Source organism: Pelodiscus sinensis, chromosome 22 (assembly GCF_049634645.1).
Source record: "Pelodiscus sinensis isolate JC-2024 chromosome 22, ASM4963464v1, whole genome shotgun sequence".
NCBI classification, from domain to species: Eukaryota; Metazoa; Chordata; order Testudines; family Trionychidae; genus Pelodiscus; species Pelodiscus sinensis.
Window position 1 is genome coordinate 21,057,771 of NC_134732.1, and position 26,298 is coordinate 21,084,068.

Below are 26,298 nucleotides of genomic sequence, written 5' to 3' on the forward strand. Positions count from 1 at the left end.
CTGGTCTGCTGGGGGGGGAGGGGGTGCTAGCTTCACGTCTCCCTGGTCTGCTGGGGGGAAGCAGCTAGTGCGGGGTTGCCTCACCCCGTTTGTAAGTAGGGATCCAATGTAAGTCGGATCCATGTAACCCGGGGACTGCCTGTATTGCTGAGGGAACACCGGGGCACCATGTGGCCTTGCAGAAGACAGCCCCCCTTTCGAAGACTTTAGATAGAACGGCAAGTGGCTAGGGGTTCAGAGAGTGGGAGGAGGCTCTGGGCTGGAGTGGGGTGCAGGCAGGGATCTGGGCTTTGGATTTTGGGAGGGGCTCACAGGTAGGATAGGAGGTGGGACAGGTGGGGGTTGGGGTGCAGGCTCCGGGCAGCACTTAATTCAGATGGCTTCCAAGAGTGTCCCCCAGTCCACAGACACCAACTCAACAGCTCCCATTGGTCGGACTTCTCAGGGTGGCCCCTGCTCCATGGGCAGGGGCAGTGCATGGAGTCCCCAGCCGCCCCTGTGCCTAGAAGCCAACGGGACACACGAGATGCTTCCAGAAGCCACGTGGCACCGTGGCTGCAGCCAACCGGACTTTCAGAGGTGCCGTCAGCTCTGCTGACCAGAGCCACCATGGTCCCTTTTCGGTTGGGTAGAAGGCAGGTTGTCTGGCAACTCTACAAACTGGCTCATCTCAGAATTCTCCATCGGGAAGCTCCTAGCCGTGTGTAGTGTCACATTTTATTGACTGCACTGGAATGTGACAACTGATACCAGCTCACAACCAGAAAAGGGGAATTTCTCTCTGGAACCTCATGGAGTTAACTGACTAGGACTCACCCCTGCATCTAAACTTCTCTTTGAGTGACTTTTGGTTTGAGCCTCGTTTTCCCCACAAAGCTGGGTTTGGGCGATGCAGGTCAGTTTGGGCCCACGCCGAGGAGCTGCGTGTGCAGGATGCTTTGGCATCTCAATGAGCTGCAGCTGCACACGTTGAGATCAAACAGGGCAAAAAAGCACCTGAAGGCAGTTCCTCAGCCGGTGTGAATTTCTGCATTTTTTGACATATTAGGTGGTTAGTTTGGGACAGAAAAAGTCAGCTTAAGGGATCTCTGCAAGCTGTTCAGCTTAACTATTGATTATTAGTTATTCATGGGGCATAACTGGTCACTCAAGCCACCGTTTCTGTTCTCTGAATGGGACTATACATTTTTAAACCAGAGAATGAAGAACACAGAACACTTCCCTTTACAGATTTTTCAGACAAACAAGCTTTGGTGCTAAAATCGCTGCGTCTTCTGAGTTTGAGTTCCACAAACCGTTTCACAAATGTACTAGTGACTGTCAATATTCCTGAATAACTGATGACACAATTCTATGAAAAGCAGCAGAGCCAATTCTCTATGTTTATCAATATAAATATTTACTAATAATGTTTGTACTATTTAACCAACTATCGTTCCCATACATGTAACACACTGGCAGAAAGACACACTCTGGTTTGCATAGATTCCATAGAGTTTTATCCAGTTACCAAGATTAATGCAATTAGCAAAAATCTATTTCTCCAAAGTTTTACAGATGGCCCCATCCCACAGAGAGGAGAGCACAAACCGTAGATGCTAATCACTGAGAAGTGCATCCACTAACTCTGGTTTAATCATGCAAACATTAAGAGCTGGCATTTAGTAAAAGAAAAAAAAATGTCGCATGAAGGAAAGCATCCAGAAAAACCACTCAAGGTGCCAAACGATAGTTTTACAGTCGCTCAAGCGACAAGGTCTATAGTTTTAACACGTCGCAGATGAAAATATAAAAATGCCAGACATCCAGGTGGCACTGTGTACTTCAGGTTCTCTGTAGGTTTTGATTCGATACCCAGCCTGTTTCGCAGCACAGACTCAAGATCATACGCGGATGTCACATGTTGATTAAGAGCAAAGCGTGCGATGTGGGGGAAGAAGGGGAATTATTATTCTAAGGGTCTGCTTTAAAGAAATAACATATGGAGAAAAAGTTTGACTCTTCCAAAGCTGATAATTGATGTCTGGCATTGGTGGGAGTGTTCGGCCATGGGCTGCTTGGTTCATTCATCAGGGAAACCAAGTCTACCTTGGATTTTCAAATCAGCAAGGCCAGGGCCAAATGGCCCGGAAATTGGCAATGGGTCCTAAGACCTGAGATTCTATAGCTCACCAGTCTAGACTAGTGAGTGCATTTATTAAGTTTGCACTAGAAGGACACTTATTAAGTTTGCAGATGATACCAAGCTGGGAGGGGTTGTGACTGCTCTGGAGGATAGGGTCATAATACAAAATGATCTGAAATTGGAGAAATGGTCTGAGGTAAACAGGATAAAGTTTAATAAAGACAAATGCAAAGTGCTCCACTTAGGAAGGAACAATCAGTTTCACACATACAGAATGGGAAGCGACAGTCTAGGAAGGAATACGGCAGAAAGGGATCTAGGGGTTATAGTGGACCACAAGCTGAATATGAGTCAGCAGTGTGATGCTGTTGCAAAAAAAGCAAACATGATTCTAGTATGCATTAACAGGTGTGTTGTGAGCAAGACACGAGAAGTCATTCTTCCGCTCTACTCTGCGCTGGTTAGGCCTCAGTTGGAGTATTGTGTCCAGTTCTGGGCACTGCATTTCAAGAAGGATGTGGAGAAATTGGAGAGGGTCCAGAAAAGAGCAACAAGAATGATGAAAGGTCTAGAGAACATGACCTATGAAGGAAGGCTGAAAGAATTGGAGCAAAATGCAGGACAATGTAGCACTTTAAAGACTAACAAGATGGTTTATTAGATGATGAGCTTTCGTGGGCCAGACCCACTTCCTCAGATCAAATAGTGGAAGAAAGTAGTCACAACCATATATACCAAAGGATACAATTAAAAAAAATGAACAAATATGAAAAGGACAAATCACATTGCAGAACAGGAGGGGGATGCGGGGGGGGGGGGGGGGAGGAAGGAAGGTAAGTGTCTGTGAATTGATGATATTAGAGGTAGGGAGAGTGGGATGTTTGTGAGTTAATGGTATTAGAGGTGATAATTGGGGAAACTATCTTGGTAATGGGTGAGATAGTTCAAATGTTTGTTGAGTCCTTTTTGGAAAGTGTCGAATTTTAACATGAATGACAGTTCAGAGGATTCCCTTTCAAGTGCAGATGTAAAAGGTCTTTGTAGCAGAATGCAGGTGGTTTAGAAAAGAGAAGATTGATGGGAGGCATGGTAGCAGTTTTCAGATATCTAAAAGGGTGTCATAAGGAGGAGGGAGAAAACTTGTTCATCTTGACCTTGGAGGATAGAACAAGAAGCAATGGGCTTAAACTGCAGCAAGGGAGGTTTAGGTTGGACATCAGGAAAAAGTTCCTAACTGTCAGGGTGGTCAAACACTGGAATAAATTGCCCAGGGAGGTTGTGGAATCTCCATCTGTGGAGATATTTAAGAGTAGGTTAGATAAATGTCTATCAGGGATGGTCTAGACAGTACTGGGTCCTGCCATGAGGGCAGTGGACTGGACTCAATGACCTCTCGAGGTCCCTTCCGGTCCTAGTATTCTATGATTCTATGACCAATAAAGTTACCTCCGGTGGCTCCTTGGTTGCCTGTATAAAGGTGGTGGTCTCAGTGCCCAAGACACAGTCTGACCAGCACAGTGAGCACTGGCATGTTCTCCCCAGGGCAAGGGAGCCATTTCGGGTGCATAGCAGGGGCAGCAGCCGTGCGTTCCGGGACATGGCTAGCTCTTCATCCCATCCCCCGGACGCTAAGGTAGCGAGAGGAAAGTGCTTGCATTGCATGCCTGCCTCTCATGCCTGGCTGCTGAAGGGAACGTCCGGGGACCGGGATGAAGTACTAGCTGTATCTCGGCGTGCACGGCTGCTGCCCCTGCTATGCACCTGAAATGGCACCCTTATCCCAGGGAGGAGGGGGACTGTCTCCTCACCATAAGAGGGGGCCTCTCCAAGGCTGGATCCTGGCTGGGAAGCTACCATCGTCACTGTCCATGTGCTACCTCTTCTGTTGGGGAGTGGAGGGATGTCTCCAGGGCTGTCAGTCAGCACTCTATTCACGCTGGTCTCTAAGCGCTTGTTGGGAAATATCATTATTCATTGCCAGAAATTCCCACGAAGCAGGAACTCTCATTACGCCTAAGCCCTTGCCGCACAGAATAGCCACACGCTGATAACCTGAATACATTTGCTGCAGCCGCCGTTCCGGAGACTGCGCTCTTGTACAGTCAGATTATTTTACATGCTTATTAGTCCCATTATTTTAGAACTCATCTCTCTGTGTCATGTCGGCTCCCTATCGCTTCCCTCTAATGAAAAGGTACGTGCCTCTCCAAACCGAGCCGGGCTGAGGGTTCCTGGAGAGGAGGAGAGAGAATGGACATGAGAGAGGCTAAAGCAGCAACCCATCCAAGGCCCATATAGTGCCTGACCTCAGGAAGGGAAACATAGCCACCTGGTGAGGGCTATTGTTCTGAGATTACCCTGCATGTAAGGACTGCTCCATGCTAGTGCTTCCAGGGGAGGTATCCATTCCAAAGGAGGAGAGATCTGAGGAAGAACAGGAGTCCAGCAGTGTTACCTCTAATTTTTCCATCTGTGTGGGGAATACATTTTGTTCTGTGCACCGAGGCAGATGCAGATGTGCACCACCATCAGAAACACATGCTGCCAGCTTTGGGCACGCTGCTAAGCAGCTGGGCTGCACCTGAATCTCTCCTGGGTGGCCACCCAAATGCTCAGTGTACAGGGAACACCGGAGTCCAGTCCATGCTGCCCTGCTCTCAATGCCGGTGCGCCATCCTGCCCTGGGAGGCATCATGTTTGTCTGAGTCGTCGTCCCTTGGAGATGCCACTCCAGCACGGTGGCTGTGACAATCTACTGCCCATGGGCCAGGGCTTCCTCACTGCCTTTGCTCCCATTCATTGGCACAACCCATGGCTGCTGCCTGCTAACACGGCCCAGGAGAAGGGTTGTGGGTGCTCCCCAGGACCCAACAGACTAAGCATCGCCCAGAGCGTGGCTTAACCAGTGTCTTGTGTTGCATTGCTCATTCAGCAGGCCGGCAATCATGGGCCCTTCCCTCCACTTGCTGTCCTCTCGGTTTTCCTCATTTCTCTGAAGGCGGCCGAGGCCTTGCGGCTAGGCGCCACCAAGCTAACATCTCTTCTTGGCGGCTAGCCTCAGGAGTCATGCCAGCACAATGGCTTCATTGGTGCTTTTCTCCATCCAAAGCAAGATCCAGGCAAAACAGAGTGGCAGTCTGGCGGGAGCAGCAATGCAGCACCCGAATGCCTGGGGGAGGTCTCTACGTGGGGCGTAATCGGTGTCTGGTTTCACCCCAGAGAGAGAGGCTTTTCTTTTGTAATCAGACTTCTCAGATCACCTGCATGGAATTCTCCCTCTGATCCTCTTGATAAACAGTATCTTGCAAAAGACTGGCCTCCAAAGCTCTCCTAGTAGAGCCCTCCGAGGAATTGGCAGGGTTGCATTTGGGCCACCCCAACTCACACCCACGGATCTGAACTCCCGAGCACTTTGGAGACGCTCAGATCTGGCTTTGAACTTTGCTTCTGGGCCCACCTCAAGCACCAGATCCGGACCACTCAGCGCTGGGGCGAAGTCTGGAACCCAACTTCACAGAGGGGGCCCATCACTAGCTGTAGTCAAGCCAGGCCTTCCTCAGCCAGGCTGCAGCCCATCAAATATGACAGCTCCCTGGGTGGGGGAAGGAGTCCTGAGAAGTGTTGTTATTCTGATCACCAGGCCTAACTTACCCAGGCTCTTTGCATCTCCCAGTTTTCTTTCCACGGTGCAGGAGTCTGCACTACCAGTGTCTCAGTTACTCTCCTCGGGCGCTCCGGGACCGACAAGCAGTTAGTCAAGTGTAGAAATTAACCAACCTGTCCCAGCTGCAGACAAGGTACCTGACTTCCACATGCACAGGAAAAAAAAACCATGTCCGTGCTTTCAAAACAACTGGTGTAGAAAAGATGCTTCCTCTGAAGCCAGCACGGGGAACGCTTGCAAGGCAATCATTAGGAAAAGCAACAGATATGGTGTGAGCCAAGGTAAACTTTTTGTGCAAGAGAGAGTGAAAAGGGGGAGGTTTGGTTTAAAGAGGAGAGGAATAAAAAGCAACATGACACAGAGTTTTCAAATAATGAATGTCATAGAGGAGATAGAAGCATGGGGTACAGATCACAGCTGGAGGATTCTCTGCATCTTGGGGTCTTCAAAGTATTTGAAGGCTTCAATATCTGAGATATAGGTGAGAGGATTATTCTAGGAGGGGTAGGTGAGATTCTGTGGCCTGCACTGTGCAGGGCGTCAGACTAGCTGATCATAATGGTCCCTTCTGACCTTAAAGTCTATGAGTCTATGAGAAGCAACCATGCATACCTGCCATGCAAGAATAAGAGGACAGACAATAAAACTGAGAGACAGGAAATTCAAAACGGATCAAGGGAAAGATTGTGTCTCTGTCAGGTTACATAGTTAACTGGTGGAACTCATTGCCACAAGATGTCACTGAGAATTATAGGATTCAAAATTAGATTTATGCAGCGAATGCAAACTTCTGCAGTAATGAAAAACTGGGAGGAGTGGGGGTCCTTACCAGCCTCTATCTGGCAGGAGTCAGGAAGGTATTTTTTTCTATAGCTGCTTATTCTGTAACTATCTACAATCTTCTCTCTTGCATCCCAGTGGATGCTCTGAGTCCTCTGTGCCCTCTGATACTGGCTGTCACCACACACAGGATATGGGAGTGGATGGATCACTGGTTTGATTCAGTCTAGCATTTCCTCCTCCTCTGTGACCCATTATGAAAAGTTGGCGATGATTGAGGGGAGGGTGAGAGTTCTTAGGAATCAAAGGAAGAGCCAGCCTAGCTGAAGAACAAATTGGCCTTTGCTAGCACCTTTCATTAGAGGCTTTCAAAGTGTGTTGCCAACGGTAATGAAGGCTGCCTCCCAACAGGCTGGTCAGCTAGGTCCACTCCATGAGCATTCCCAACCCCATTCAGCAGACGGGGAAGGTCAAGTGAAAAGCTCAAGTCAATGATTTACCCAAAGTCACATTGCGAGTCAGTAACAGAGCCAAGAACAGGAGAACCCTAGCACCCAGTCCTCTGCCTGGCCGCCGATATCGGCCTCACGTCTTTGGAAACGAAATTAGGGCTAACAAGTGAAAGGAAAGGCCGGTGGTGATATTAGCCGTTCTGTCTTTCCGAGATGGCTCCGGAACGGCTATCAGAGGAGGAAGGTGTGAATGCAATTAAAAGAGCTAATTTAAATAAATCCCAAGTGCCCAGGATTTGCTAACACACTCCTAGAAATCCCCAGGAATGAATCTGGGTCTTTTCCTTTATGAACTTGCTAACTTTCAGACATCAGGATAATTACCTCAAAGTGTGACCCGGGCTGCAGTTACTGGGATAATCATGAAAAGCCCCGAAGGATTCAGTGTTCTACAGAATCTCACTGGTGGAGCAGACTATAAAGCGTTGGTTAACATTTTTGTAGCTACTGGACTGGAAAAATAAAACAACCCTGCACTCTTCTGTGAGTCTTTAATCCATCCACCTGGGGGGAATCGTGCACTCTGGTAAATTTCTACTTGCCTAACAAGACGTTTATGGCTACTGTGGTCCTGAATGTCCCTTTAATCTTCCCAGGAAGGGTAGTGACTCAACAGGATACTGAATCAGAGAAAGGTAGAGCTGGGAAGGACCACAAGAAATCATCAAGTCCAGCCTCTTCACTGAGGCATGACCATGCAAAGCGAAACCATCAATGATCATCTTTTTAAAAACCTCCTATAACAGAGATTTCACAACTTCCCTTGGATTAATTATCCTTATACTTAGAAAGCTTTTCCTAATATCTAACCTATATCTTCCTCAATGCAGACAAAGCCCATGACTTCTTGTCCTACCTTCAGATGATCACCATCCTCTACAGAACAGCCCTTAACACATTTGAAGACTCATGTGTCCCTGGCCTCTGTTTGTCAGAGGCTGGAGATGGATGGCACGAGACAAATTGCTTGATCATTGTCTTTGGTCCACCCCCTCTGGGGCACCTGGCGCTGGCCACTGTTGGCAGAAAGGCTACTGGGCTAGATGGACCTTTGGTCTGACCCAGTATGGCCATTCTTATGTTCTTATGAAATCCCCCATTTAACTTCTTTTCTCAAGACTAAACACACCTCGTTTTAACTTTTCTTTGGAGGTCAGGTTTCCTAAACATGTTAATTTTTGTTGCTCTCCTCTGGTCTCTCTCCAATTTGTTTACATCCTTCCCAAAGTGCGGCTGTCAGAATTAGATGAGGTACTCATTGTGGACTTCTATTCAATTTGTGATGCATTATAACAAGGGAGGGCAATATTTTTTGGTGGGGGGCCATTCCAAGATTTTGGTAAGTGGTCAAGGGCTGCACTTTTCTGTGGAGGGTGGCGCAAGGTCTAGGGTGATTGTTGGGTGCAGAAGGGCGCACGAGGTAAGGGACTGGGTGCAGGAGATGGTGTGGGGTCTGAGAGGGTGTCTGGGTGGAGGAGGGGGTTGTGACCTGGATCAGGGGTTTGGGGTGTAGGGTCAGGGAGGGAGTGTGGGTGCAGTAGAGGATTCTGGCCTGGTGGAATGGTGTGGGAGGTGGTTACAGGGTCTGGGAGGGAACTGTTACCTGGGGCAGGAGGTAATCAGAGAATCACTAGTGGTTCCGAGACTGTTTCAGATAGAGTACTTAAGGAACTATGATGTATTTCCTCAGTCCCTGCTGACTTGAGGACATTTACCTTATTTATTCACCTTATTTATTCTTTTAGCCTGTTCTTCCCCTATTATGGCGTCCATTCCTTTGCCCTTATATTAATTATGCTGAGCATCTGCTCACCATTAGCATCTTTAATGAAGACTGCACCAAAATAGGCATTTAACACTTCAGCCTTCTTGATATCATCAGTTATGAATGCTCCATGCCAGTAAGGAGAGGACTTACATACCTTTCTTCATCTTTCTTTTGCTCCTCATATATTAAATGGCAGTAAGTTCTTTTATATCTCTTTCTAGATGTAGCTCATTTTCTACCTTAGCCTTCCTAATTTTGTCTCTGCATGTTTGTGCTATTCTTTTGTGCTCCTCCTTAGCAATTCATTCATGTTTCCTCTTTTTTGTAGAATTCTTATTTGACTTTCAGGTCATTAAAGAGTTCCTGACGGAGCCATACTGGCCTCTTACTATTCCTTCCTATCTTTACTTTGCATCAGGATTGTTTAAAAATTTGCCTTTAATAGGTCTCCTTGAGAAAAAGGCAGCACTCCTGAACTATTATTCTACTTTGATTTTCTTCCCATTGGACTGAATGTACCAGTTCTCTGAGTATGTTACAGTTTGCTTTTTTAAACATGTCTCAATCATGAAATCTGTCATTGGAGATCTTGGAGTCGTTGTGTATAGTTCTCTGAAAACATCCACTCCATGGGCAGTGGCAGTCAAAAAAGCAAATAAAACGTTAGGAGTCATTAAAAAAGGGAAAGAGAATAAGACAGAGAATATCTTACTGCCTCTCTATAAAATCATGGTATGCCCGCATCTTGAATACCGCTCACAGATGTGGTTGCCTCTTCGCAAAAAAGATATATTGGCATTGGAAAAGGTTCAGAGAAGGACAACAAAAATGATTAGGGATTTGGAAAGGGTTCCATATGAAGAGAGATTAAAAAGATTTGGACTTTTCAGCTTAGAAAAGAGGAGACTGAGGGGGGGATAGGACAGAGGTCTATAAAATCATGACTGGTGTGGAAAAAGTGAATAAGGAAAAGTTATTTACTGGTTCCCATAATATAAGAACTAGGGGTCATCAAATGAAATTAATAGGCAGCAGATTTAAAACAAACAAAAGGCAGTTTTTCTTCACTCGGTGCACAGTCAACCTGTGGAACTCCTTGCCAGAGGATGTTGTGAAGGCTAGGACTTTAACAGGGTTCAAAAAAGAGCTAGATAACTTCATGGAGGTTAGGATCATCAATGACTATTAGCCAGGATGGGTAGGAATGGTGTCCTTAGCCTCTGTTTGTCTGGAAATGGATGACAGGAGAGAGATCGGATGAGGATTCCCTGTTGTGTTCCCTCCCTCTGAGGCACCTGGCATTGGCCACTGTTGGCAAACAGGATACTGGGCTAGATGGACCTTTGGTCTGCCCCAGTATGGCTGTTCTTGTGTTCTATATTCTTATGTTCTTATAATCATTTTCACCCAAACTCCCTTCCATCTTCAGATTTGCTGCCAAGTCCTTCCGACTAATCAGAATCAAGTCTAAAATGATTGTCCCCTGTTTACACTTCCTTCAATTTCTGAAACAAATACTTGCCGCCACTTGATGCAAAGGATGTATTGGAAATGTTGTGTTTTGAGGTAATACTTTTCCTGCAGAGGTCTGGGTAGATTAAGTTCATTATTACCACCAGGCCTCATATTTTGGATATTTCTGTAATTTGTGCCTTATGCACATCCTCTTTCTGTTTTGGTAATCTACTGCAGACCCCTCACACCTTGACATCACCTCTGTTTTCTATCCCTTTTACCTTTACCCAGAGCTTTTTAACTGCCCAGCCTTTTACCTCCTTCTGGACCTCAAAACAAATGTATACAGGCAGTCCCCGGGTTACGTACAAGATAGGGACTGTAGGTTTGTTCTTAAGTTGAATTTGTATGTAAGTCGGAACTGGTACATATTGTAGGGGAAACTCTAGCCAAACATTTCTCCAGAGCTCAGTTTTAGTCTCCCACACCTCACTTCCCTCAGTCCTTTATTCTCAAGCTGAGGTGTCTGCTGAGAAAAGTCGCTCCGCGTCTCCCTGGTCTGCTGGGGGGGGGGGGAGGGGTGCTAGCTTCGCGTCTCCCTGGTCTGCTGGGGGGAAGCAGCTAGTGCGGGGTTGCCTCACCCTGTTTGTAAGTAGGGATCCGATGTAAGTCGGATCCATGTAACCCGGGGACTTCCTGTATATTCTTGATGTGCAATGTAACAACTCCTCCTTTTTTACCCTGCCTGTCCTTCCTGAACTAGCTATACTCCTCCATACCAATATTACAGTACGGAAAGTTATCCCACCAAATCTCCGTGATGCCAATCAAGTCATAATTTAGCTTAGGGGCTAATGCTTCCAGTTCTTCCTGGTTATTCCACATATCCGTGGAACAATATGAACAAGCTTTGTCATGGCTTAGAGGGGGCCTGGATCAGAGCAGAGAAGGGACTATGCGATAATATGAGAGAGAGAGAGAGAGAGAGAGAGAGAGAGAGATTCCATTTTCTTTTCTTACGGATGGGCTACGGCTGAGTATTTGGGTGCTTTGGACTAAAGCACCTTCACATGGACAGCAGTTTTGCTCTCTTCCGGGCAGTTGGTAAGCAAGCTTCAAGCCTCCCACCCCATGCTAGTATTGTACTCCCTAGAAAGGCTAAACGTAGCCATCTCATTTAGAGACTTAGTCACGTATCTTTGTGATAGGATCCCCTCTCATGCCTGGGAAACGTTTGTTCTAGCTTGGTTCTAAAATTTAGACTCTAGTATAAGCAAACAGGAAGAGGAGAAATGGAGTCCACATTTACAGTAACTGTGTCATCTCCTACCAACTCCCTGAGAATCCTCTACCCAGCCCCAAATTAATAAAGTCTGCATGATGAATGGAGAATATTAATCCTTGGTTGAGTCAGGGAGCCATCATGCCGAGAGCTTCTGCCAAGGCAACATACAGCACAAGAAGCTGATGGATCATTCTACAGGGACCCAGTGAATGCTACTGGATGTACATCACCCAGCAGAGTACACGTGAGCACAAAGTCTCTAGTATCACACAGTTAATTGCAGTTTGTTGGTCAAACCCCCATAAGCCTGCAAACACGACAGCTGCATAAACAGAAAGCCTCTCCATGTTTACTTAAAGTGTTAGGAAAAGCCACACTGAAAAGACCCAGGTACAAACGATGTCATCACACACCAATGTCATGCCAATGATTTAAAAACAATCCCTGCCAATAATGAGTTGTGGTTAGGGTTGCCAGATGGTTTAACCGAAAATACCGAACACTCCTCCACCCCCCAAAAACCCCCCCACCGGGGAAAAAATTCTGTTGAGAAAAAAAGGGGGAGATCACAGATATTGAGTCCCTCCCCCGAAAAAAACCCAGCATGGCCCCTTTATGAAACACTTTTGAAATTTTTTTTAAAAAAACAGCATGGCTCCTTTAAGAAATGCTTTTAAGAGTTTTTGGCCCTAACATACTGCCGGCAGCTGCCCGCCATCTTGCCTCCCTACGCCGGGTGGAACAGCTTCCCTGCGGAACCCCGTTAGCACCTGGGATTTTTGCCTCCTGGCTGGAAAAAATCAGAAACTACCGGACATTTTAGGTGTCCAGTATTTTCTGAATTTTTTTTTACCGGACAGGAGGCAAAAATACCAGACTGTCTGCTTCAATACCGGACACCTGGCAACCCTAGTTGTGTTAAAGCAGCCACTCACGTGTAGAGAAAGTGGCACTAACTGATCCTGGATTTAAAGGCCCATTTTCTAAGATTTCTCAAGAGTCAACATTAGAAATGGGTCCAAACTAGTGCACAGAGTCCCAACCCCCTAGTACATTCAAAATCAGAGCACAGAGGCATGTTTATATGTTGCAGCTGGCTCCTCTTATTATATTGGCCCCAAACTCCATCCTGATATCTTCAGGGTGCCGAAACATAGATCTAAGTTCCTTTTTTTCTCCTGGCTGGTGTCTGGCCATAGCCAAGACAGGAATTGCTGAATTGCCACAAGAAAAGCTGTTCTCTTCATATTTCCAGCTAGGACTGGATTTGCCAGGAGGCTCACAACAAAGTCTCTTTTTATGAAGTCTCCGGCCCAGTTTTGCAGACTCAAGAGGTTGTGGATAGACCAGAAAAGCCTCCAAGTTTCCTCCTGCACTAGTGTCTGAATTGATTTGCCAGTGCCTGCAGCGGGCAGTGCAGCGACCTGGCAAGGTAGCGATTTGGGAGTCATGTTACTCCTCGACAGGGAAGGGTCATGTTTGGGCTCAGTGAGAACAAACCTACCTACAGGCATGGATTCCGTGCAGGAGAGGGACAGCCTGTGGCCTTCATGAATGCCCACAAATTTGACTCACATCCCCAGAGAAGACAAATGGATAACATCATCTGATGTAATCCCATTCAGCTGGGAGGAATGAGCTAATCCGAGCCGATGACCCCCCCCCCCCCAAATCTCTTGCTCTGAATTCTCAAAGGAGACGGTCAGGGGGAAAAGAAAAGCTTCAATAATACAGCATGGCCAAAGCAGCAAAATATCCCCAGAAGGTCTAGAGTCCAGTGGCCAACACATACACAATGGAAGAAAGCTTTTTCACAGCAAGGGCAGCACAATATTAATTATTCCAAGTACAACCGTTTTATGTAAATCACTTGACAACTAATGCAGCACTAGTTTTCAGAAGGATTCCTATGGAGAATATGGGGGGGGAGGGCTGTATTCCCTCATGCACTGGGAACAGAACACTGGGGTGACTGCATGGAACCAGAAATATTTGTAAACCTACATGAAAGGGGACAGCCTGATTTAAAATCTATGGCTTTTGCATAACTAATATATTTAAATCGTTTTCCGAATTAAGTCACTTTCCCGTGATGCCCAAAGCATTATTAAAACCCTCTCTCGTGTGGGCAAAAGCCGAGTGCACCACAATTTATTTCTTGCCTTCATTCAAGGCAATGGGAAGTATTTTCAAACACTGCCGCTTTATTTGCTGCTCAAATGCACTGAACTTGCAAGGGGTTAAATTAACTATTTTAATGTAAGAGCAGAAAAAGTTGTCTGCGGAGGATTGTTTATGAGGCCCGGCTGCACATACAGGGCGTGTGCTGGAATCAGTTGCTGCAACAGAAGTCCCCCAAATCCTCCTCTGCTTTTCATATACTAGGGCAGGAAAATTTCACATTGGTAAGCTCAGGCTGAATGGAAACAACTGTAGCCCACACCCCTACTGGGTGTGGTTCAGTGTCCCATGGCATGGCACCGAGACGGCTAACAGAGTGAGAGAGAATGAGTGTCCTCAACAGCCTTACCTGAGAGGCAGCTGGCTTTTAGCTCTAGCGGTAGCGGCTCCTGCACAGAGGTTCCCAGGTTCGGTTCCGCCTCTTGGCACAACACAACCACTAGATTTGTGTGTCAGAATTCGGTGTGAACAAAACTCCTTTTGACATGAAACCCCCCCTTTGTTCTCCAGTCAGCTGCCAGGAGACAGTCAGAAGGCAGTAACAGTATGGCCTAGTCCTGGGGTGGGAAGTCTGTGGCCCCTGGCTTGCCTGGGTCCAGCTCCCAATGCTCAGTCCTCCCCCCCAAGCATTGGGGAGCCTGCACTGGTGCTCCAGCCCCTGACCCCCATCCTACCATGGGGCTGGTTCACACAAAATCTACTTGCCAAAATCAGCAGCCCTCAAAAGGTTCCCCACTCCTGCCTAGTGGGACTCCACGGATTCCTGATTAGTAACTTTTGAAGATTTAAAGCGCTCAGCGTCATTGCATACGGGACTTTAGTCTTTGCACACTCCAGAGGTGATGCAATATAAAAAGAGACCATTTTTGAAGTAATATTTTCATCATGACCTGTGGGGTGTTCACTTTAGATCCAGACACTAGGCCTGGGATAGGGGTCTCCTTGTGGCTTTTAATTCTTGGAAATAAAAAACGAACAGAAAAACACTGGACTTAAAGCCCTTGTGCAAGAGCCATGGTGGAGTCATTGATCAAGACTCTTACTTCTCACCTTAAGTTCTCTTCTCCAGTCTTTGGATTTATTAGCCAATATTAATGCCGCGGACTGGCTGCTGCGTGGATGCATAAAATAATTTAGAGTAGAGTAGTTTACTGCACAAGAAAATCTCACAGAGGTAAAGTGAGAATAAATGGCCTGTTTGGGACCACAAAGGGATTAATAAGCAGTAAAAACACAATACTTTAGTTCATACACAATACCAATAGATTTTATAGAAGAAGTCAACACAATCAGGTGGCAACATTTATCCACGTACAGTAAAATGCCATGACAAAGACTCTCCATGTCGATTTACAAATATTTCTGGCTTCATACACTCACCCTGCAATCAGCAGGAAGGGGAGCTAATTGGCACCTTTAATCTGAGTCTTAGCAAGAAAGAACGAGGACTTAATAGCTCATGGAAACCAAACTACCTTTTTTTTAACCCACCCGAGAAAGGGTAGATGCTACAAAGATGGGGGGAGGGGGAAGCTTGCCTCGCCCCTGCTGCCAGCTGATGAATGAACAGTGACCCTGGAACATCAGTCTGATATCCTGGAACCACAATTTCACTCAGGGTTAGTAAAATGAAAGGAAAGCTTCCTTCAGTCTGTGGACCAACCTGCTACCTTGCTACAGGAGCAATGAATTCCAGTTGTACTTATTTACCAAACATTCTTCAAAGGCTAACCAGCCGCAGCTGCAATACAATGCTTTGATTACCAATGTCAAAAAGATAGAGCATGAAATTAACTTCCCCTTATTCAGTGGGCAGAGAGAAATGTAGCTTCACGCTACACTAATTCGGTGCCCCCGGTATGAAAACTCCCCATTATGATGTCTCGTCAAATTAGAGCCAACGATACAAGGATGTCGTCTCTATCCTCACACAACGCTATATTTTGTAATTAAGACAGCCCTGAGACAACAGCCTTGCTTATGCAGAAAAGGTCAGGCACGCAAGTCATATTTTTTGCAAGCTAATTGTAAGATGCATGAAGCCAATTATCACAGTAGCGCCGCATATGGCTAAGTAGGAAGGATTTTATAATTTTGTTAGATGCCTTCGAGACAAGTCAAAGTGTCAGCAGGGCTCCCCACGGGGGCCACCGTGCTGTGTTTTGTTTGGGCGGCTAGGAAATTGGGAAGCGGACAAATCCCACAAGCGGAGAAGGTTCGAATCATTCCAAGTCCCGAATTCCAAGTGATCCTACTTCCTTTCGTATTTTTCTTCATTCGCGGAGACAATTCATTTTGCCTTGAAAAATGTCGAAGGAGAATATCGTCTTTTATTCCAAGGCATCCGATACAAATTAGGAAGTCAGCTTGGGTAAGCAGGATGAGGAAATCTCTACTGATTGCCTTGTAATGTCAAACATGCTTATGCTGGATAGCCCGGGGGGATAAAATATACCTCTCACCCCTCCACGCAGCACATCGGAGACCCCTTCGCCTCAGAGACACTGTAAGCACCACATTGCGCTGGGCCTATCTTAATCCCCTTAAGCAGTATGTGTTTGTATGTGCTGCCCAAGGGAAATTGTTTTGAAATTGTCTCTGTAAAAGGGCCGATCTTCATTCCATTCACACGCATCAAGAGCCTTCACTCGGTTCCCTTAGTCAAACCATTCAAGGCAACCAATCGTTCTGAGCCTCCCAACACCCTGCCAATAAACGCTCCCATCACCGTTACACAGGGAGAACAAAACTGCTAATTCCACACCCAGCATTCCTTCAATGAATCCCCAGCCAGACAAGGTTCAAGCAAATGTCACCCCCGTCATCCGTCATGAACTGCAGCATCCACTTGATTCCAAAGGGGGATAAATACAATTGTCAACCCGGTGGAAACCTAAGCTGCCTGTCTAAGGGAAATTATTGGATTATTTACACGGTTGGATACTTCTCTTTAAAGGAGAATGTTTGCTTCTGCTTCAGTGCTTCTTGTGAATCAAACCAGCTCTTCCTGGTAAGGACAGCTTCCCTTCCTTAACGCCTGAGGACCCGATCCCATGTCTATTTAATGCGGTGATAAAGGAAGATGGACAACATCACCTTTCATTGGGGAGCAGATATTCTCTTTCTGCAAAGCCGCTCCCTCTCCCCTTTTACCATAGTCGTCTAAAATAGCCATTAATTAGAGATCAGTAATTAATTTTCTGGTTCATGAAATATTTTGCAAAGGAATCCCATTAACAGGCTGATTTGCATATTCCTAGACAAGGTTGCCTGGAAATAAGTGCAGGTACTTCCAGGAGGCTGGCGACTCCATGACTGTCCTTGAATCTTAGCCGCGTTATTGTTCACTGATTGGGGGGTGGGAGCAGGCTCCATCTAGTGCATGATAAAACAGACCCAATTATCTGTCAAATGCGCCTTCTTTCTCACTGTCCTAAGATGTTGTGTTTTGCATTTCAATCCCTGATCCTTGATAGAGCTAAATGGTTTTCCAACAGGGTGTCAGCAAGCGTGACAGCCTGAACAGCGCGTTCAGAAAGCAGGCTTGTCACCGGGAAAGCCACAGGCCTGTTTGCAGTGTTCAGCGCACCATTAGTTCACTTCTGACTGAACACCCTGCTTTTAATAGCTGAACCTGCCTGAAAACCCTCCCCGTCTCCTGGTATTCCAGTGGCAAGAGGAGAGTGCATGATGGCACTTCCTAACACAGCTCGGAAAGGCATTCATGCCTTCCAGGGCCGGCCAGCGGCCTCCTTCTGCGAGATGAGTCATTTGTCCTCACACAGGAAATAAAGTGACTTTCTCAGACTTCCCACCGCAAGTTCAGAGGACACCACATTCTCCTCAGGACCAACTAGGGTTGCCAGGTGTCTGGTATTGGCCCAGACAGTCTGGTATTTGTGGCCTCTGTCCAGTAAAAAAAACAGATAATACCGGACATGTAAAATGTCTGGTATTTTCTGTTTTTCTCGGATGGAATGCCACTTGGGATATTCTTCTCCTGCTGCATCTGGTGGGGGCGGAGGGAGTGGGCGGCATGGGGATTTAAAGGCGCAGTGCCCTTTTTTTTTTCTTTTGCTCAACCAATTTTTTTCCGGCCATGTTTGGTATTTTTTGTGAAAGTATCTGGCAATGCTAGGCCCAACCAGCTTCAGTGGGATGGAAATGTAGCGGATCCAATTCCCAGAGAATAAACAATTGCAATGTAGCTCTAAAGAAGATTTCCCGCTCAGACTTACTTTACTAGCACAAAGGAGAGATGTTGCTGCACTCCTGTGTCAAAAGGAGTGCTTAAAGACCCACAGCACTGACATCTCTAGCACAGGGTCAAGAATTAAACAGGTCAGGGTCACAGTCCACTGGTGACACATATTCTCTCCCCTTTGGGGGCTGTAGATAAGAATTGGTGACAGAGAAAAGAATTTGGGGAGGGGAACACTATTGCCAGTCCTCGGTGCTATTAATTAAACCCACCGCTGCCTCTCTTCCAAGACTGAGGCTCGTTTAACAATTGGCCAGATGTTCGGAATTTTTCAGAGCCAAGAAAAAGCTTCAATGGAATGTCATCTCCTGGAGTGACGTAAGAGAACCTGCAAAATAATCATCCACCTTCATAATTGAGTGTCTCTTAATTCTAAATGAGTTCTAGGCACGCACAGAAAAGTATACTCAGGAAAGATCAATATTGTAATTAAACAATTTGGAGGGTTATTTTGCTGATTTACTTCTGTATTTGTTCATAATAGAAGGTACAGAAGGTCCTACGTGCTTGCATTTACATCTTTATATAGAAGTACCATGGGATCATTTTAACAGGCTAAAAATGTGGTTGCTATCTACAGGAGGAGCTCATGGGATTTTCCCCTTTCCCGCCATACAAACATGTTGGGGATATTGCAGTACTAATAAGCAATTTCCCCTCTTTGAATATTCATCTCTCCAGACTAAATGTTATGAATGATCCACTTCCACCCTGACTTAATTAGCTTAATTAACACAAGCAACTTCTTCCTTCTATACACCCCTGCTTCTGCAACTTGCACTCCAATTCATCTGATGAAGTGGGTTTTGCCCATGAGAGCTCATGTCCTGATGAATCTGTGGGTCTCTAAGGTGCCACAGGATTCCTCATTGTTTATAGACTAACACGGCGACCCCGCTGAGGCCATTAATTTCACTGGGTTTATATCTCAGTGAGAAATAAAGACCGGGACATAAAAGCAAAGGAAGTAAAGGACCAACATTGCACCATGTCAAGGAAAGGTAGACTGTAAAACTACCTGGTCCAACTCTGCCCTCGTTTCAATGATGATTTCCAAGAAGATAGGCATAAAGCAAAGCCTTAAAATGAGAGATGAGATGAACAGTCCTAGGCCTTAACCATGTGTGGAGCAATAGCTGCAGCTCCCCTGTAGGCACAAAGATCCATAAGTGCAAAAATAAACCCCCCAGGCTACGTCTACACTGTCATGATTTTCCGGAAATGCTTTTAATGGAAGAGTTTTCCGTTAAAAGCATTTCCGGAAAAGCGTGTCTAGATTGGCAGGACGCTTTTCCGGAAAAGCACTTTTTGCGGAAAAGCGTCCGTGGCCAATCTAGACACGCTTTTCCACAAAAAAGCCCCGATCGCCATTTTCGCGATTGGGGCTTTTTTGCGGAAAACACTACAGTGCTGTCTACACTGGCCCTTTTCCAGAACAGTTTTCCGGAAAAAGACGTTTGCCCAAACGGGAGCAGCATAGTTTTTCCAGAAAAGCACTGATGATTTCACAGTAGATTGTTAGTGCTTTTCCTGAAATTCAAGCGGCCAGTGTAGACAGCTGGCAAGTTTTTCCAGAAAAGCAGCTGATTTTCCGGAATAACTTGCCAGTGTAGACACAGCCCCAAAGAAAAAGCACCTCCAAGGAGGAAAACCTTCTACCCGTAACATCCCAAGACCAATAACCCATTCTGTGTTCAAAGGTCAGTTGTGAAGTATCGCTCCAGGACACTCTGCTGAGTAAATTAAATTTGATTTTTGTTTATTCCTTTTCAAAGGATTTATACTTAATTTACTGACGTAAAAGCATTGCAGGGAGTAGGAGTTGAGCGCAAAGGAAAACGGGACAATCTCATCTTTAGGGTGCCAGTTCAAATCCACCCCTACTTGGGAGAGACTGAAAGTTACCACTGCCTGGTAGCTTTGTGGGCCTCAGGCCTGTGGTGGGCAAGCTAATTGGCAGGGGCCAGGTTTGCACACCAAAGAAAGGAGCTACCACAATTGGCCTCCTTATTAGCTCGGCAGAGAAGACAAAGTTGGACCAAAACACGGAGACCTAGGGGCTCGAGACATGGTTTCTTCCCATTAAAGTTGAGGCAGGCTGCTGACCATGCTCTACCTGTGCCAAGGAAAAAGAACTTCCTTCTGTAAGGCTGAGAATCCAGCATCTTGGACAGTGCTGAATTCAGAGGCTGTTCTTAAAATGCCCTTTATTGCTATGACAAAGCCCCAACATGATCTCGGCACTGCAGTTCTGTTTCCCAAGCACCCAAGAGAGGCCAGACAGGAGATGGAGCAGGCCAGTTTAGTCACATGTCCACAGATGGTTAATGATCTCTGTTTTTATTGTACTTTAGCTCCAAGACAGAGGGAGTGCACCAGCATTGACGTGAGCAAGCTTGGCCACCTCGCCAGGTTTCGGGGGCACTCTTGTCCTCAATTTCCCGATGCCCGCCCCAGCAAAGCCAATCCCTCACCAGTTCGAAAATCCTCAATTAAAAGAAAACCCTACAGCTATGGAATATCATTTGCTCCTGCTGTCAGACCCTGTCAAACCATCTCTGTGTGTTAGAGCACTCCAACTTCAGGACACTGTCAGCAGTCATTACTGCAATGGGCAGAGAAGAAACACAGACACGCCGTTTTCTCCTCGAAACGAGGGCCCCAGCCTGGTCCCACAGAGATGAAGGGCAGACTTACCATTGGTTTCAAAAGAAGGAGGATCAAATCCATTGCTTATAAATTTAAGTTTAAAAAAATCCCACCCCGTGTAAAAGGGCTCAATTGCTGGAGTCTTCTTCTCTTCGAATATATTTTTCAAAAGGTCAGTATAATAAAAATCAATTGGAAATAAACTAACAGCAGTAATTAATGCTTCAGCAGACTAGCCAGCTCTCCTCTCTCTGCAGCTCAGACCTGTCCAAAGCCCTGGAGCTCATCACGGATGGTACAGAAAGAAGGGGAGTCCAATTAAGGAGAACGTGTTTGCCAAATGCTTGATTTATGGCAGATTCCAAAGCGGCCGATACAAAGACGAAGCCTCAGTGCTCCACGATTAAAACTTGGTCAGTCGCTTTGATAAATCAAGATGCAGCCGCTTTTACGGAACCCTCTATTACCCCAGCCCTAATGAGCAATTTGACCAGCCAACACACTGACGGGCGTGTTCATTCTCGAGTCCTCACTTGTACTGTGCATTTGTATAAAGACGCTGCACAAGATGAATGCGCATCTCCTGGGGCATACTGGGTCAGATCCTACAACTCTTACGCCAAGTGGACACCGGTGGGGATAAAACACCTTCCATAAAAACTTCAGCTTGCACCCCACCGTGACTTACTCACTTCAGGGTACGCTCTCAGTGCACCTTTACCTGAGCTACAGAATCACAGGCCAGGACTGATTCATGTCTCATTCCAGGCAACATAAAATCCAACAGAGGGAGGCACACCTGAAATTGTACAACGCATTTTGAATGATGCCTCAGACATTCTGCACGACCCTCTCCCACCCACGCAATCAAAATGTGTCATCTGAGAATTTATTAAAATATAAATTCCCCGAGGTTCCTCAATTGCTCTGTGAACACACATGGGCCGGAGTCTAACTTCATGAACAAATGTCGGGATATGAAAGTGGAACCCTTGCTGACTGCCATTTAAACGCCAGCCAAGAAGAGAACAAACACATCAGAACTGTCACCTCCCCCAAGAAGTGAGAAGCTCTGACCGTCTACGAGAACACGGCCTCTCTCTCTTTGTGCCAGGATAAAGTACAAAAGCCAGACGTTGTTGTAAAATTAACAAGGCAATTCTGCACCAGTGCCAGTGGGATAGTCTGCCAACATTTTCCATGTTTAATAATGGTTCCTGGTTTTGTTTTGTAACAAAACTCCTGTCTCACAGACTTTCTCCCTATTGTGGTAGGTAACCACTTGCTCTTTGAAAATGTGCATAATTTATTGACGTTTATATGCATATGCCTGTTTTTATAAAAGAAACCATATGGTTCATCCATTTCATCCAGCCTCTGTATGCACTATGTGTGTGTGTGTGTGTGTGTGTGTCTCCGGCTCCTACTGTACTCTATTTGGCTGACTCTCTCCGTGTGTGCATGCACACGCTATCTATTTATTCACTTGTCCCATATACAGCTGGATAGACAAGATGTGAGGGAATTTAAGGGAAAAAGCAATGAAGGGACATTGCACGCAACAGAGGTGCTGGTGCACAGACTCCACTACAATCTGCCAGGGCTAATATTTAAGACACACGTGTTTTGATTTTATCCATTGCTTTGCTCACTTTTGCCATGGTATCTCCTTCTCAGCACTCTATGAAGCCCGAGCATGCACAAATAATGCTCAGTTAGTGCAAATACTCAGACTAGATAGAAGGCGAATCAGCGTGGATACAAGATGGAGTCACCAACCAAACTGTTTAAAAGGCAAAATGTTGCGATCCAAGCTGAAACCCTTCTTAGATCACAGGAAACACAAAGAAGCAGGATGGAAAATGAGCAAGAGGGGTCTGAACCATTCCCGTCCTTTCATATACAGAACTCAGCGTATTGTGCTTTTTATAGACACAAGAACGTTGAAGAGTATTAAGTTAACTGTCATAACAGAAACCTTAGGGTGTGGCTATGAGAGACTCCACAGATAACAGCAGAGAAATTTCTTTCACCTCTAGAAGAGCAGCAATAGAAAGAGAGATCCTCCGACACAGGGTTGGGGTTGAACGTATTCATGAAAGGACATAATCTTTCATTAAAGATGCATCTGTAATTCCTGGATACTCCAGAACAATCCTGGAGGGTTGGCCACCCTCGTCCTGTGCATGTTTTGTGGATCTGACAAAAGCGGGAGTTGGTAGCCGAGAGAGAATAAAAAGCATTACGTGAGTCTCCACAGGTCAACACAAATGTACGTGGCAGGAGAACAAGTTTACGAGGCAAAACGTGCACTAACACAAGGCCTTACATTTTCAGTCCCTTAACTCTCCTAGGCACAAACATCCGTGGCTGTGTTCACTGCCAGTGACTGTCACCTTTACTCTTCCCCACCTCTTGAGACCTACACTGGAAACCTACAGCAGCCATGCAAAGAACCTGACAATATGAAGGCTGCGGGAGGTCTGTTATCTGACAGCAGACTAACAAGCCCACAGCTCTAAGACTCTCCCCCCGGAAGAGAGACCTATCCCCAAAAGGGAAAGGAAAAGAGGAGTCCTAATTTGCGGCGATTCTGATGGGTCCTTGACCTGTCCTGCAGGGGTGACAAACAGAACAAAGTCCCCTCCTCCTTGTCACTAATTCACACAGAGAAACAAACCTCGCTAGACTTTTGATGTATACTTTAGAGAAAACGGTGTCTACTGCAGCCAGCTTTTCCTCTGAGAGCAGCAACAACAACACAGACACATCCCCTGATGCCTAACTAGACTCACTTGGCTGCCACACAGAACACAGTGCCCTACTTAGAGACTACGTGAACATCTCAGCAGCATCAAATCTGCTCCCCCCTCTCCATATGCTAACCTCTGAAACACAGCACAGCCTTGGTCAGCAAAACCCTTTCACTTTCAGATTCTGGAAGGGGAGATGCTTGTAGGCAGCACGAAAGAAAAACGCAGTCCGCTTGTTGTCGTTCACGGGGCTTCAAAAATGAACAACCCTGTGCCCTTACCCACACAAAGCCAAAACGAAAATGTTGTCCTGGCTTCTAAAACTGAAGTACAAAGTGGATGCCAATGGAAAGCCTACACTGGTTTTTAAGTCACTATTGCTACAACATGTTCCCAACAGTTAATCTGCATCATCCTTAGCATCTGGTCGTTGCTATTTTTCAAGCATGGAGTTTTCTTGGCTTTCTTTTCCTATTGTGTCACTCTCTATTGAGATTCATGTTTAAGATGAAAGCTTCCTCTTTTGCAAGCAAACGATGGTTCATTTCCATGATTGGTCATGGAGTCAGACTTGGCCAACTCTGACCTTGACCTGCGAGAGTCAGTAAACAAATATGTTCATATAGAGCAATATGCATCACGTGTGTGTGTGTGTGTGTGTGTGTGTGTGTGTGTGTGTGTGTGTGTGTGTGTGTGAGAGAGAGAGAGAGAGACACACACACACACACACAGAGAAATACACACGTATGCACATCTATAAAGCAGATAAAGGGCTCTCTCACTGGCTCATCTCATTCCAGCCCACGATGAATGAAAACTGGATTTCATCCCCTTTGATTTTGTTTTTAATCTGTCTCCAAACGTGTCCTCAGCTCCATCTGCACATACCCCACAACACACCCTCTCCCAAATGAAAGCTTGTGTCGCTGCTCAGCTGGAAGAAGCAGCCGCAGATGAATCCAAAGTCTCCAGCCCGGTAAAACGAAGGGGATTGATGGCTGGGGGAAGGAGGGATTTGTGGAAGTGATAAGTTGATATTGTTAAACATTGCTGTCCGCAGAGTGTCGGGTGACTCTGTAATACTCAATGTGGCACAAATGGGAAGCACCTCCCTCCCTCAGCCTCATCTCTGGGGTTCAGCAGCTGCATTTACATGCAGGGGCTTAGAGAGTTTATTACCAGATTAAAAAAAAATAGACAAGAGGGGATTCTAATCCCGCGAGCTGAAAAAGGGAGGATTTGCATAGCCTGCTCTTCTGCAAATGAAGATCGCCCCTCACTGTGATGAAACGAGCCCGCTTCTACTGCATATTTAGCCCAATGCTCCAAGTGAGACCAGCAGTATATTAGCAAGCCCAGGAAAATCAATAACCTCGCGCACTCTCCCTCTCGCACCCCCCACCCCCTGGAGAGACGCGGTCCCTTACCTTTCATTGTCCACGCTTCTGAAGCCAGGTAAAATGTGCCGGAAGCTGCTGTTCCTATCAAGCTTGGGCTGGCTCTTTGTCCTTTTGATGGAGCCTTTCAGCCGGCGGCTGAGGAACCCCTGTGGGGGTGAGACAAGAATACTAAATTATAACCAAAAAAAAAAAAAAGGAGAGAGCCCTCAACTTGCTCCCTTGCACCCAAGCACGACTAGGCAAATGCTTCTCTCCAGCGCCTTTTCCCTGCGACGGCTGGGAGCATTGTTCGTGCTGTCAGCCCCGGCTCCGAGGACTCCATCCAACATCTGCTCCCAGTGCTTGCAGAGGCCAGCAAGCTACGTCGACGTGAGACTCCCCTAAGCCTCTGTTACCTTGGCAACCATCAGCTCACATAAAAATACTGTCTGAGAGACAAGACTAGCATATTGCAACTCCCGGCGAGAGGAGACATTCCAGCTCGGGGTGCTGTTGGGCTCCGCTTGGCACAAGGATTCACGCGTGCCAAGCCCTAACGAGACTGGTAATTATTCACCTGCCCAAAAAAACCCCAGTTGGCTCGCTCCAGGTGAGGGGAACCGGACAAGGTTGTTTTAAATGAATCGCCACGTATCCTCCCTCCCCACCCAACTCCTACAACGCGCCGCTTTCAACCAACCTATAGACCCGCCCTACGTGCAGCACCTGTGTCGAGAGAGGACGTGCAGCCTTTCCCCGCCCCTCTGAAATACAAATAGCAGTCCCTGCATTGCTTCCAGGCTAGCATTAATAGCAAAGCTTCTCATGTGTTCTTTGCTTATTGCTAGGAGGGAATGTCCTACCTAATCTGAACGTTACGTTTACTCTCAGCGCTGAGGCAGGCAATAGAAGAACCATGCGGCTGTGGTGCCCAGGATGGGAGACGGGGCTGCGGGGACAGGTAAAATGGCCACAAGGTAACGGGGCCTTTAAAAGAACAAAAATATGGTGATAGGAGCCCAGAGAGCACATTCTGGGATACACATTCATAGCAGGGGGTCTGAGTCAGAGGGAAGCAGACACGAGCTGAGATCGCAGGCCTCTTCTCAGCCCTGTCCTGACTGAGGCAGCAGTGAGGGGCTAAGCTCAAACCAAGTGAGTGAAATTTCACTCACAGGTAAATTGGGGCCATTCCCCCCGCTGGGCCCCAGGCAGTATTTTTAGCTAGACATGGGCCTGCTCTGTTTTCCCAAGCAACCCCGGGAACTGGCAGTCTCCTCTTGTGTAGTGTAAATAGGGTCTCTCCCTCTCTTGAGAAGAGACTCATAAGAAGACCCAAGCACAGCTACACGAATCACAGCCACTCAGAAAAACACCCAGAGGCAGTGTCCGGGGGTTAGAGAAGATCTTCCTGGGGTCACAGGGCTGCCTGGGGCCAGTGTGTGTAGGCTTCAGATCCACAAGCCACTGCCCAGTATGCAGCTGT

General features: G+C 46.5%; 1 protein-coding gene across 11 annotated transcripts in view; it reads right to left on the bottom strand.

The window, feature by feature from the left end:
* The window catches only part of DAB2IP (DAB2 interacting protein), a 364,307-nt gene that overhangs the window by 166,315 nt on the left and 171,694 nt on the right, over positions 1-26,298 (bottom strand). For all 11 annotated transcript variants that reach the window (XR_012897179.1, XR_012897178.1, XM_075905444.1 and 8 more), the window contains exon 3: positions 24,861-24,979. Coding sequence is in view for 9 of the 11 variants with exons in the window: in XM_075905444.1 (XP_075761559.1) it covers positions 24,861-24,979 (119 nt within the window). In the remaining 2 variants the exon portion in view is untranslated. The remainder of the gene's footprint in view (positions 1-24,860; positions 24,980-26,298) is intronic.